General features: G+C 40.8%; 2 protein-coding genes and 1 long non-coding RNA gene across 5 annotated transcripts in view; all 3 read left to right on the top strand.

Annotated features, from left to right (window-relative positions):
- The first annotated feature begins 603 nt into the window (after positions 1-603).
- LOC117593856 (ladderlectin-like) lies at positions 604-2,068 on the top strand. The gene is made up of 6 exons (XM_034290321.1): positions 604-681; positions 866-941; positions 1,105-1,193; positions 1,282-1,419; positions 1,730-1,841; positions 1,935-2,068. Exons 2-6 carry the CDS (start codon positions 878-880, stop codon positions 2,000-2,002), a joined length of 471 nt encoding a protein of 156 aa, XP_034146212.1. The 5' UTR covers positions 604-681; positions 866-877; the 3' UTR covers positions 2,003-2,068.
- A 1,321-nt stretch (positions 2,069-3,389) lies between these two features.
- On the top strand, positions 3,390-5,134 carry LOC109615050. Of its 2 annotated transcripts, XR_004575320.1 has the most exons (5): positions 3,390-3,614; positions 4,044-4,132; positions 4,323-4,481; positions 4,766-4,880; positions 4,958-5,134. It is a non-coding gene; the product is annotated as an uncharacterized LOC109615050 (long non-coding RNA). The 2 variants fall into 2 exon arrangements; XR_004575321.1 differs by lacking the exons at positions 3,390-3,614; positions 4,044-4,132 and adding an exon at positions 3,964-4,043.
- A 3,258-nt stretch (positions 5,135-8,392) lies between these two features.
- The window catches only part of LOC105030913 (ladderlectin-like), a 43,292-nt gene continuing 40,942 nt past the window's right edge, over positions 8,393-10,742 (top strand). The window contains exons 1-6 of one of the 2 annotated variants that reach the window (XM_013140510.3): positions 8,393-8,495; positions 8,805-8,880; positions 9,031-9,119; positions 9,206-9,343; positions 9,746-9,860; positions 9,954-10,086. In XM_013140510.3, coding sequence (XP_012995964.2) covers positions 8,817-8,880; positions 9,031-9,119; positions 9,206-9,343; positions 9,746-9,860; positions 9,954-10,021 — 474 coding nt within the window. In that variant the 5' untranslated portion in view covers positions 8,393-8,495; positions 8,805-8,816 and the 3' untranslated portion in view covers positions 10,022-10,086. Of the gene's footprint in view, positions 8,496-8,804; positions 8,881-9,030; positions 9,120-9,205; positions 9,344-9,745; positions 9,861-9,953; positions 10,087-10,742 lie in introns of those variants that run through there. The other variant, XM_034290316.1, reaches the window with a different exon arrangement.

Raw genomic sequence — 10,742 nt, 5'->3', positions numbered from 1 at the left:
TGGACCGACTGTTAATTATAGCCCTTTTCTGGCCAACAAATCATTTACGATTAACAAATTCCAAAATGTGGCCCTCCATTAAATTTCAAAAGCCTGATGTGGCCCCAAGCCAAAGTTTGCCCTCCCCTGGGTTAGGTAAAATGTTGCAAATAGTCATTTCATAATCTATACATCTACAAAAACACTTTTGGGACTCTTTAAATAAAAACAATCTAGGCAATGTATGATTTGTTAGATGAGGATGTGTTCATGCAGTGCAAATTGGTCTGTCTTAATAGTATTCAGAAATCACATTTTTCAGTGCAGATCTGACTGGTCAAAGAAATCAACTATTCTACCTTGCCAAAAAGACAGGGGGGGCTGACAGTTTCATGTTCATTGTCCTCTGTCCTAAAACGCTGTTGGATGAGAACCTTCTCCAAAGGGTTTTAATAAAGCCAGGAGAGAGGACATGAGCAATACATTGAGAATGTTAAATGAGGAAAATGAATCCTTCACCTTTCCAAAAATCAGGTTACAATAGGAACACCTGGGGTAAAGCCTGCCTAGCAATCAGGAACATTCATCTCACCTGTGTCAGGTCCTTAAAAAGGAGAGCAGTGACACAGAACTCACATCACAGGGAGGCTCAGTGAAGAAGTTTGTAGAGGTCTTAAGTGAGATTACTGACAGTTTCAGAAGGTGAGAGGTCAACTGGTCTGATTACACTGTCTTTATGCCACATGACACTAGTCCCTGTTTGGTGAATTTAGTGTCCTGGTTAAAGTGATGATTACAGTGATCTTCTTCGGTTGAGATGGTAGCTAGTGTTAGTGTACTATTGACTTAATTTTGACAAGAACTGGTATTTGTCTTGTTCTTTCAGGACTCCCTCACCATGGCAGGGTTGATTATTTTCCTGCTGCTCAGTGCTGCCTTTTCTCTGGGAGATCCACATTGGCGTAAGAGTGGCCTTCATACATTGTGATTAACTGGTTTGGGGAAAAATATTCAACAGTTTAATGCAATTTGTTGGTTAGTCATGGTTCTTGTAAACTGTTTTTGAATGTACCCAGTTATTTTACAATGGCTAATTTTGATGTTTTTCTTATGGTTGTTTTACAGGGCCACACAGGTGCCCTGGGGAATGGCGCCAGTTTGGTTCCCATTGTGTCATTTTCGATGAGACTCCAAGATCTTGGGCGGATGCGGAGGTAGCCCCCTAACTCTAGAATGGGGTGGATAAACATGACCGCACATCACTGGTTAAATGACATTGTCCATCTTTGCCTCTTCCTTCAGTTCCACTGTCAGTCTCTTGGTGGACACCTGTCCTCAGTACACAGCTGGCTGGAGTCTATATTTCTGGAGGCGTTGACTATAGATTTACCTTTGACCTGGATTGGAGGAATGGATGGTGGTCAGCCGGAGATGACACCGGTACCTCGTCATTCTGTTGTAACAAAACACGTTTTCAGTGACTACAGTTAGAAACACTCCACAGGGACAGTCTTGCTCCCAGTTTAGTAAGGTGTTTGGGTATATCTGGAAATAAGTCACATGGTGCTTGTGATGTCAATATAATTATCTCAGTCCCCTGGCCAATACTGCTTTAAAATTATGTTAATGTAGTTTGTCTGCAATACATAATGATGTTTATTGCATCTGCATTTTGTAGTATCCTGTGTACTTCCTGAATACAAATGTCATGTCTTTGCATTGCTGCTGAGACCTCATTGCTTCTCTACAGTACAAGAGCTGGTCCTGGACTGATGGCTCTGGATTTAATTACCCACAGTGGGCAGAAGGAATGCCTAACAACTCTATTGCTGGAGAGTTGTGTATTCAGATGAATTTTGGAGGTACAGTCATTCACTGGTCCATTTGTCAAATATCAATTGGGAGTTCATTGACTACTTGTGATTTGGGAGTAATGTCTACTGTTTTCTTTGAAGATAAACATCGCTGGAACAATGAAGTCTGTGAAAAGCACTTTGCTTCGGTCTGCTCACAAAGTGATTGAAATCAATTGTTGCTGTCATGTTTACCTATTGATTGTTGTGGTTGTCAATAAAACAGCTGAACTCTACTGTCATGAGTTATTTAACTTAATAATCATTGTCCATGATGGTTAGTTTCAGTCTATAATGTGTTATAGTTTAACATTTTAAATATCTTGACATTCAACTTAACATCAATGTGAATGGCTTTCCATGTGTGGGGCAAAATATTTGAAAGCAGTTTTATCCAGTTCTGAATAGACCCAATGCATTTCCGGCACTGTCCAGTCCTTTTATATACTTTGGAATGCACTTCCACAATTCATCCAGGACTCCCAATCTGTTGCCATATTCATCCACCACCTCAAGTCTCCTCTGTTCAAAAAAGCCTATCCCCAGGCTTATGTTCTCTGACCCACCCCCACTATTTGTTTTGTTGGCTACCGTTTGTCTCATTGCTCTCTGTAGTTATGTATTGTAAAGCATCTTTGAAAAGGGCTATATAAATATAAGGTTTTATAATAAAGTATCATGACTGTCTCCTACAATACTTTAATGGAAAGGTGTTATAGAGGTTATTGACTCCCAGCCAACTGAATCAAGTAATGGTGAGTGTGAAAATTTGCACCAATTATAAAAATCCATGGTTGAGAGATGGCATCCAGAAATTTGAGTAAAGAAGCTTATGCATGCATATACAGAGTGTCACCATAATCAAGTAGAGACCTGCTAGTTACTTGCACAATATTTTCTATGACATGATTGATTTCTATAAAAGGAACATGTAATCCTTTTCACCAACTCAATGTTTTTAAAAGACAGTTATTCAACTACTTGATTTCCAACATATTTGTAAGAAGCCACATGTTTCATGAAATCACTTTTAAGAGTAGTAATATTAGGGTCAACTAAAGTATGGTTAGTTAAATTTTTGTTGAAGATCAGTACATAATCTGTAAGAGAATCAACCAACTCTTTTGGGACTCTGCCAAGATAGGTGTTGATAACATATTTAATGTAAGATCGGTCAGATGAGGCTGCATTCAGACAGGCAGCATAATTTGTTTTGTCTTATTAGTAGACAGAGCACAAGCAATCTTTTCGGTCTGTATTTTTCATAGTTGATCAAATCAATTACTTAAAGACATATCACAAATGTTCCACTTCGCTGATAAAAAAGAAGGGAGGAGCTTTCAATTTAATGATCATTGTGTCCTCTCCTAAAACCCCATTGGATGAGAAAACCATTCCCTTGTTATCTCCTCCAATGGGTTTTAGGACTGAGAATGACAAAACAGGAAAAGGAGTCAGTTTACCAAGACTTAATTAGGAGCACCTGTGATAAAGCCTGCCCAGCAATCCAGGACATTCATCTCACCTGTGTCTGGTCCTTAAAAAGGAGTGGAGAGTGACTAAGAATACTGAGTGATGCAGTTGTGACTTTTGAGGGCTTCGTAACAAGGTCATTTGTACTGCATGCTGGAAGACATTAGGGAACTGCTTCACTTGCCTGCATTAATGTGACTTCTGAAACGGTCTCTTCCTCATCTGTCTTTCAGAGTTCTCTCACTGTGACCATGTTGATTGTTCTGCTTCTCAGTGCTGTCTTTGCTCTGGGTGATGCGGGCGATGGGGGTAAATGGATCCACTTACATGTTTACATAAATACACTTTCACATTTTGTCTGGCAGGTGGGAACAGGAATGATGGATGTGTGAAATTTTATTCTGTGCATTTTTAAGCTATGCCCTCGAAAGTGATCTGACATCACTGTGTTGACCAGGTTCAGTTATTGTTCTTAGTTTCTGGAAAGAAATGGTGATGAAACAAACCCTTTAGTATATTCTCACATTTGTACATTTTTCAAACCCATTGGACAAGGTCTGGGGGAGGGACTTAATTTCATCCAATAGGCTGTATGGGATATGTTGAAGGGGCCACTAGTTCCATTTCCTGTACTCTCCCTATAGTTCCCCCTCAGTCTTCACAGCACATACTTCCTGTTTCATTATAGTGGATGTGAAGTGATGAATGAACACTCATTTGACTCGGATTTGTTCTCAGGTAAGCGCAAGTGTCCCAAAAGATGGTTTGAGTTTCAGTCACAATGCTTCCTGATTGACAAGACTGCGAGGACCTGGCGTGAAGCAGAGGTAACACTGTTCTGTGACTTAACCTAAGTCAAGTTCCTGAAATGGGCATTGTTCATCTGGACCGTTCCATAAGCTTAAGGCTTTTCACCTCGCAGCCTGGTCTTTTGATACTCACAGCACAAGGTTTGATAATTCACAGTGGAACTGTACAATGAACTTGTCCTTTGTCCTGGTCTACCTCTTATTCTAGCACAACTGAGTGTCTCTGGGCCGGAACCTAGAGTCTGAGCATGATTCCGACAGCTACTCTGGACACTTGGCATCGGTGCACAACCCTGAGGAATTCCAGTTCCTGCAGGCACTAACACAGATTGTGAGCCTCCCGCTCTGGATTGGAGGTTCAGCCCAGGTAGAGTATATTTGGACTGACTCACTAGGAACACGAAGTCTAGGGTCACATCTCAATTCAAATGTAGGTTTAGAGGACCTTATGAGCCACGTCTACACCTGAATCATGCTTGACTGTCAGGATACAGGGACTCACCACTAGCATTTCTGGTCACTCTGCACATTTTGGGAGTAGCTTTTAATTTATGTGCAGGTGGTAGTGGGAAGATTCAGGGTGTGCTTGCTAAAGGCAACTTCCACAACCACCTGATCTTCATTGATTCCCCCCCCCCCCCCCATACACAGGATGGACGATGGTCCTGGAGTGACGGCTCCAAATTCAACTACAAGAACTGGGCCAAAGGAAAGCCGGAGAACTTTGATCCTGCCAGAAGGCCATGTATCCAGATGAACTATGGAGGTACTGTAGATCCACTATAGGTTTAGTCATCTGACTTATGTTTGCAAGCTGCATCTGATATATTTCTTATTCTTCAGAGAAACACCGGTGGAATGATGCAACGTGTGGAATGAAGTTTCCCTCCCTGTGTTCTCTAAGGACAGAGTAGATCTGGCGGAATCAGATGTCAGTGTCTCTGAACACATTAGGGAAAATCACAGGCATGAATGTTTGTGAATGCTCCTTATTTGACTAATAAAACAAGTGCACACATTCCTCTTGCCAGAATTATTGCCTCCATGATACTGCTTTAAACTTTATACCTTCTATACAATGTAAACCTACAATCTGAGGTGGTTCTTTGTGAACTGGAGTGGGACGACCATGTGCTTATGACCTGAGGGGTTGCAATTAAAATCAGTTTAAAATGGCACAGGGGGCAATGACCCTTCTGCACACTACCCAGGGTCTGTAAATGGCTTAGTGTTAATGAAACCAGCTAGGTCCCAGTTTGACTTTACGTCCTCCTCCAGTTTTGTCTTCAGTTACCATGGCTAACAGGCACTACAACTAGGTAACTGAACTGCTCCAGTTAGCATGTCTGCTGGCTGATGCCTCACCAGTAGTTTGACAGTAGGCTTGACTGGAAATGGGAAGGCTTTAGTGAACAATTTCCGCAACTTTACTTTCATGAACAAAGCTTTTCTAGACAACCAAAATGGACAACATTTAGGCAATGAAAGAAAACTGACCTTAAAGTGCAATTTCTTTCTGGAACATTCAGGAATGTGCCAGCTTCTCACAAGTTTCTCTGGCATTTGTTAGTCATCTCACCTCTTAAAGCCCATTGAAAGACTTTCTGCTGAAGGTTTTGAGGCAAAAGCTATGATTGAGCCCTTGCCTGGAACACAGGAGTCAAACACTTTTCAATTAATAAAATGCCTATTTAGAGCACCAGGGAAATCGAACCAGGGCATTCATTCCACCTGTGACAGGACCTTTAAAAGAAGAAACCATAGTTACTGAGCAATGAGAAGTTGTGAAGGCCCTTGCAGAGCACAAAAGTGAAGTAACCTGTGGTGCTTAAACAGTGACTGTTCTGTTTCTGTCTGCTTCCCAAGTGATGCCCTGTTCTTTCCTTAGTGTCCTAAAGGTCTTGCAGAAAGTGATCCACTGTAGGTGGTTGACGATATGAAGACTTAGCCAAGGATAGTTGCCTCTGACATGGTAATTCATTCATTGCTTTTGTGTTTCTAACATAACAGGGTGTGATCTGACTAGTTCATGAACATTGTAACTTCATTTGGTCATTTGTAGGTAAGTTTGGACTCTACTTTAAATCCTGCTGGAGCTACAAACATGTCCTGTATCCTCTCCTTACAGGGTCACAGAAAAAACCATGCCGACAAGGATGGGTGAAATTTCAATCCCACTGGTGTACCACTGGAGGCAGAGGTACAACATCACTCCAAACTTCCCCTCTGAAAGTTAGAGATTCTGTTGAAATCAACCTGCTCATCCAGTTGGACATTGCCTTTATGTGCATCTAAGAAGGTGAAAAAGCAAACAACAAGGCACTCATGTTGATTTCAAAGATAAAATGCCTTTGTGTTGGCTAGATAATACAATAAATACACTATGCAGTGTTTGACACCATGATGAATGTGTTTTTACACTAATCGGTGTACATTCTCTGCTGTTTGTCTATCATCTCCACTCCAAGTGCACCTGTGGAGGTGTATCATTTTTGAATACCTGACATGATCCTGTTACAACGTTGTTTCTAACTAGACAAGGTTATTTTACTTTTTTTATCTGTGAACTTGCACTATTGTATCCTGTTGATTTTATACTTGAGCCAGTGGTTAAGACCAACAGTATTACACTGTTTCAAAGGGCGTTAGTGGTTGTGGCCAAATTTAAATAACATGTAAAAAGACTAGCCAACCAATGTTTAATGAGGTCTTCTCTACCTATAGAGCCACTGTCTCACCCTTGGGGCCAACCTGGTGTCAGTTCACAGCCCAGAGGAGTCCCACTTTCTATTGCAGTTGACAGATGGTTCCCCTGCCTGGGTTGGGGGCTCTGATGCTGTCCAGGCACACTTTGTAAAGGTACCCTGTTTTCTGTTAATGAGTTAATGGAACAGTGACTTGAAAGGTGCTTCACCTGAACTGACATTGTCCTATAGTGGACTAGTACCCAAGTAATGATGTTTTTTTTTGTCTTGGACCAGCATTGTGACGTTAAACCGTTCTGGCCCATTTTGCAATTTATCAGATCCTCTTATCCAGAGCTACATTGCTTTTATGGGTAGTGGTGAATGCAGGCTTTCTCAGTGCTACCTTGTCCCCTGCCACCAATACATGGGACCCATTTTTAGATAAAATCATTGTAGACTTGGGACAAGAATCTACCATCAAATCAAGGGCCTTTAAAATCCATCACTTTCTGCTAATTGGTTTTCAACAGGGCCGGTCTACATGTTACTGCTGACGCGATGGAAAATCTTGCACTTTGTGCTAGAAGACCAATGTGTCGTTTGAGTTCGTACGCTCAGAAAGCGCACCTTGTTTTGATACTGAGCCCATTCACCACTTTCCAACAGAACAGACAATGGTTCTGGAGTGATGGCTCCACATTTGGTTACCAGAACTGGGCGAAAGGAGAACCAAACAACTTTAACAGCACCAGAGAACCATGTATTGAGATGAACTATGGAAGTAAGCCCACCACCATTCACTGATCTACTATCAAATCAATTATTTTACAATATATTACTGCATAATTGAGTGTCTAATTTAAGGTTCTATTGTTTCCTTTTAAAGGGGAACATCGCTGGAATGATAATATTTGTGACAAAACATTTTTTTCTGTGTGCTTATTAAAAACTTGTTGAATCAACTGGAACCAACAATGCATCTTCAATGAACACACTATGCTGAAGTTGAACACTGAATTATCTGCTGTAAATGTTAGTTCTGAAGGGATGTTGCTGACATTAAACGGTCTATACACATTTTCTGAAGATATTTCATAACAGCCTTGCATCCCTTAAAGATTTCTACCAAAATCTACAATTATTGAATGTAAATTAATCTAGAGATGTTATTTTTGTAGATCTTTTTTTATTTCATAAAATTGGTTTATATAAATGTATATGCCTTCCTCTGTGACACAGGTGTGACATTGTTTGGCAAAATACAGCACATGGTTGAGCCTTTTTCCAACCCTCAGTGACTCTCCCAACCCTGCTGTCTTGCAAATGTTGAGTACTGAAAATAATTTTGGGAAACTGATTTCTGGCAGTATCCTCTCCATTGTATTGATTTCCTTTTGTGTACGTATGTACACTGACCTAGGATAGGACTTCTACTGTGGTCAGTTTTTAAGCCTCAAGTTTTAAATTGAGACCATCAAAAAAAGGAAAAGGAGTTGTTCATATTTCAAACAGTTTACAAAGACTTAATTAGGAGCAACTGTGATAAAGCCTGCCCAGTAATCAAGGACATTCATCTCACCTGTGTCAGGTCCTTAAGAAGGAGAGGAGCTACAGAACTCACATCACAGGATGACTCAGTGGAGGTTTTAGAAGAGGCCTTAACAAGTGGTTTGATAAACTGAGGCTCTCAGAAGGTGAGTGTTCAACAGGTGTCATTCTAATTAAAGTATGTCTTAATTCTGAATGACAATTTGTTCCTTGTGTTGTGGCTCCTGGTTAATATTACTGGGACTTAAGATTGTAATGGAAATTGAAATACTACTGGAACAATTTTCATTACAATCTTAATTGAGACCTGGTAATTAAACTGTGGGTGGAACTGGACAGATGTTGGTGTTCTATAGCAAAATGCTTTTGGTACAAACAAATATTTTAGTCATGGTCATTTTCTTCCTGCCAGTTAGTAAGGCTTCTGACAGGAACTGGTCTTCATCTGTTTTCAGGACAACATCACCATGGGGGTGTTAATGATGTTCCTGCTTCTCAGTGCTGCTTTTTCTTTGGGAGATGCATGTTTTCGTAAGGACTCCCCTCATATTTCAACATGGTGTCATATAGTAGTTTAATGCAGTTTGTAGCTCCAACTTGTTTATTGTAAACTAAGACAACAGGGTACATTCAAAAATGCAATCAGCCATTTAGACTGGTCAATATCTTACTGTTCTACAGGGCCACACAGATGTAATCGGGGATGGCACCAGTTTTGGTCCCGCTGCTTCCGTTTTGAAGAGACTCTGAGGTCATGGACTGAGGCAGAGGTAGCCGTCTCACCCTAGATATTTGGGTGTGGAAACACTACTGCATATTCCTGGTTTAATGACATTGTCCATCTTTGCCTCTTTAGCGTCACTGTCAGTCTCTTGGTGGACACCTGGCCTCAGTACACAGCTGGAAGGAGTCTAAATTCCTGGAGACGTTGACTGTAGGTTCACCTTTGACCTGGATTGGAGGAAATGATCGTGGTCGGCCAGAGTTGACAAAGGTACCTCTTCCTACTGGTGTAACGAAACACGCTTCATCGGAATGACCACAGTTTGAAACTCTCCACAGGGACAGTTTTGCTCCCATATCTGTAAGGTCATTAGGTATACTTGGAAATGTGTCTACAGGATACTTTTGATGTGAAATCTGTTTGAAATATTGTGTGACGTCTTCAGTAGCCTGTGTTCAGTTGGCCAGTACTGTAGTATGATGTCAATGTGAGCCAGTCTGTGTTTTGGGACACCATAATATAGATGTTTGTTGATCGGTAACCTGTTTCAGCCCAGTCTTACTTTCTATCCCTTTCCAAATGGATTGGCGTTCTGTGGTAGTTTTCTTGTGTGTAGTTGTTGAATGCATAAATGTCCTGGGGTGTGATACTGGAACCTACACTTCTCCACAGGACAGGAGCTGGACCTGGACTGATGGATCTGGATTTAATTACCATGAATGGGCACAAGGGGAACCCAACAACTATAATGGTGTCAGAGAGCCATGTATTCAGATGAACTTTGGAGGTACAGTCATACACTTGTCCATCAGTCACAACTAACTTGACAGTTCATTGAATCCTGTCTATATGGGAGTAATTTCTACCGTTTCCTTTGAAGATGAACATCGCAGGAACGACGAAGTCTGTGAGAAGCGCTTTGCATCAGTCTGCTCCAGAAGCCATTAAATTAACTTGTTGATGTGACCTCGTCCTGTTGAATGTTGTGGTTGTCAATAAAACAGTTGAACACACTACTTGTGTCATTTGGCTTAATTTTACATGTCCTTGAGGGATGTTAGTTCCAGATTCTAGCATGTGGCAGTTTATGGTCATTTTAATTCAGACCCTGAAACTAATGTCTGTACACTACTGTAGCATTGCTTGTGTAATTTCACAATCTAGATGTTTTATCGGTATTTGGTTTTTAGCATTACTTTTTGCTGATGAGCAATTGCTTGTTGGGTTTAAGCTTAAAATGGCTTGCAGGCCGTAGTTTGTCCCAGCCACCATACTAACCCAAACCTTAAGACAATTTTGTGTGGCCCACGGTAGGTAATAGTTGCCAAGGGAAGTAAATAACTCACCAGCCCATTCCTATACTTCTGAATCTGATTTTAAATTCAGACATAATGTACCGATTGTTATTGCCCTTTTCTGGCCACGACAAAGTGCTCCAGAAGCTTTTTAAATCAACTAATTGCTGTGATGTTTTCCTGCTGATGTGGTTGTCAATAAAACCGCTGAACACATTTCTTGTCATTTGGCTTTATATTACAGGTCATGTCCTTGAAGAGTGTTAGTTCTATAGTCTAGAATGTGGCAGTTTCAATTATTTAGTCTATTCATTCCACAAACCTGCTTAAAGACCTTAAACCCAATTTGTCTGTATGCTTGAGTATTGCATATG

Source organism: Esox lucius, chromosome 24, assembly GCF_011004845.1.
Source record: "Esox lucius isolate fEsoLuc1 chromosome 24, fEsoLuc1.pri, whole genome shotgun sequence".
NCBI lineage: Eukaryota > Metazoa > Chordata > Actinopteri > Esociformes > Esocidae > Esox > Esox lucius.
Note: the sequence above shows the minus strand (reverse complement) of the source record. Positions and strands in the feature narration are given on the sequence as shown.

What these genes read in the sequence shown, in the direction of transcription:
- LOC117593856 (XM_034290321.1), top strand. Translation starts at nt 878, where the DNA reads ATGGCAGGGTTGATTATTTTCCTGCTGCTCAGTGCTGCCTTTTCTCTG. An exon ending in GATCTTGGGCGGATGCGGAG is followed by an intron (nt 1,194 to 1,281) that starts GTAGCCCCCTAA and finishes CTCTTCCTTCAG; the next exon opens with TTCCACTGTCAGTCTCTTGG. An exon ending in GTCAGCCGGAGATGACACCG is followed by an intron (nt 1,420 to 1,729) that starts GTACCTCGTCAT and finishes GCTTCTCTACAG; the next exon opens with TACAAGAGCTGGTCCTGGAC.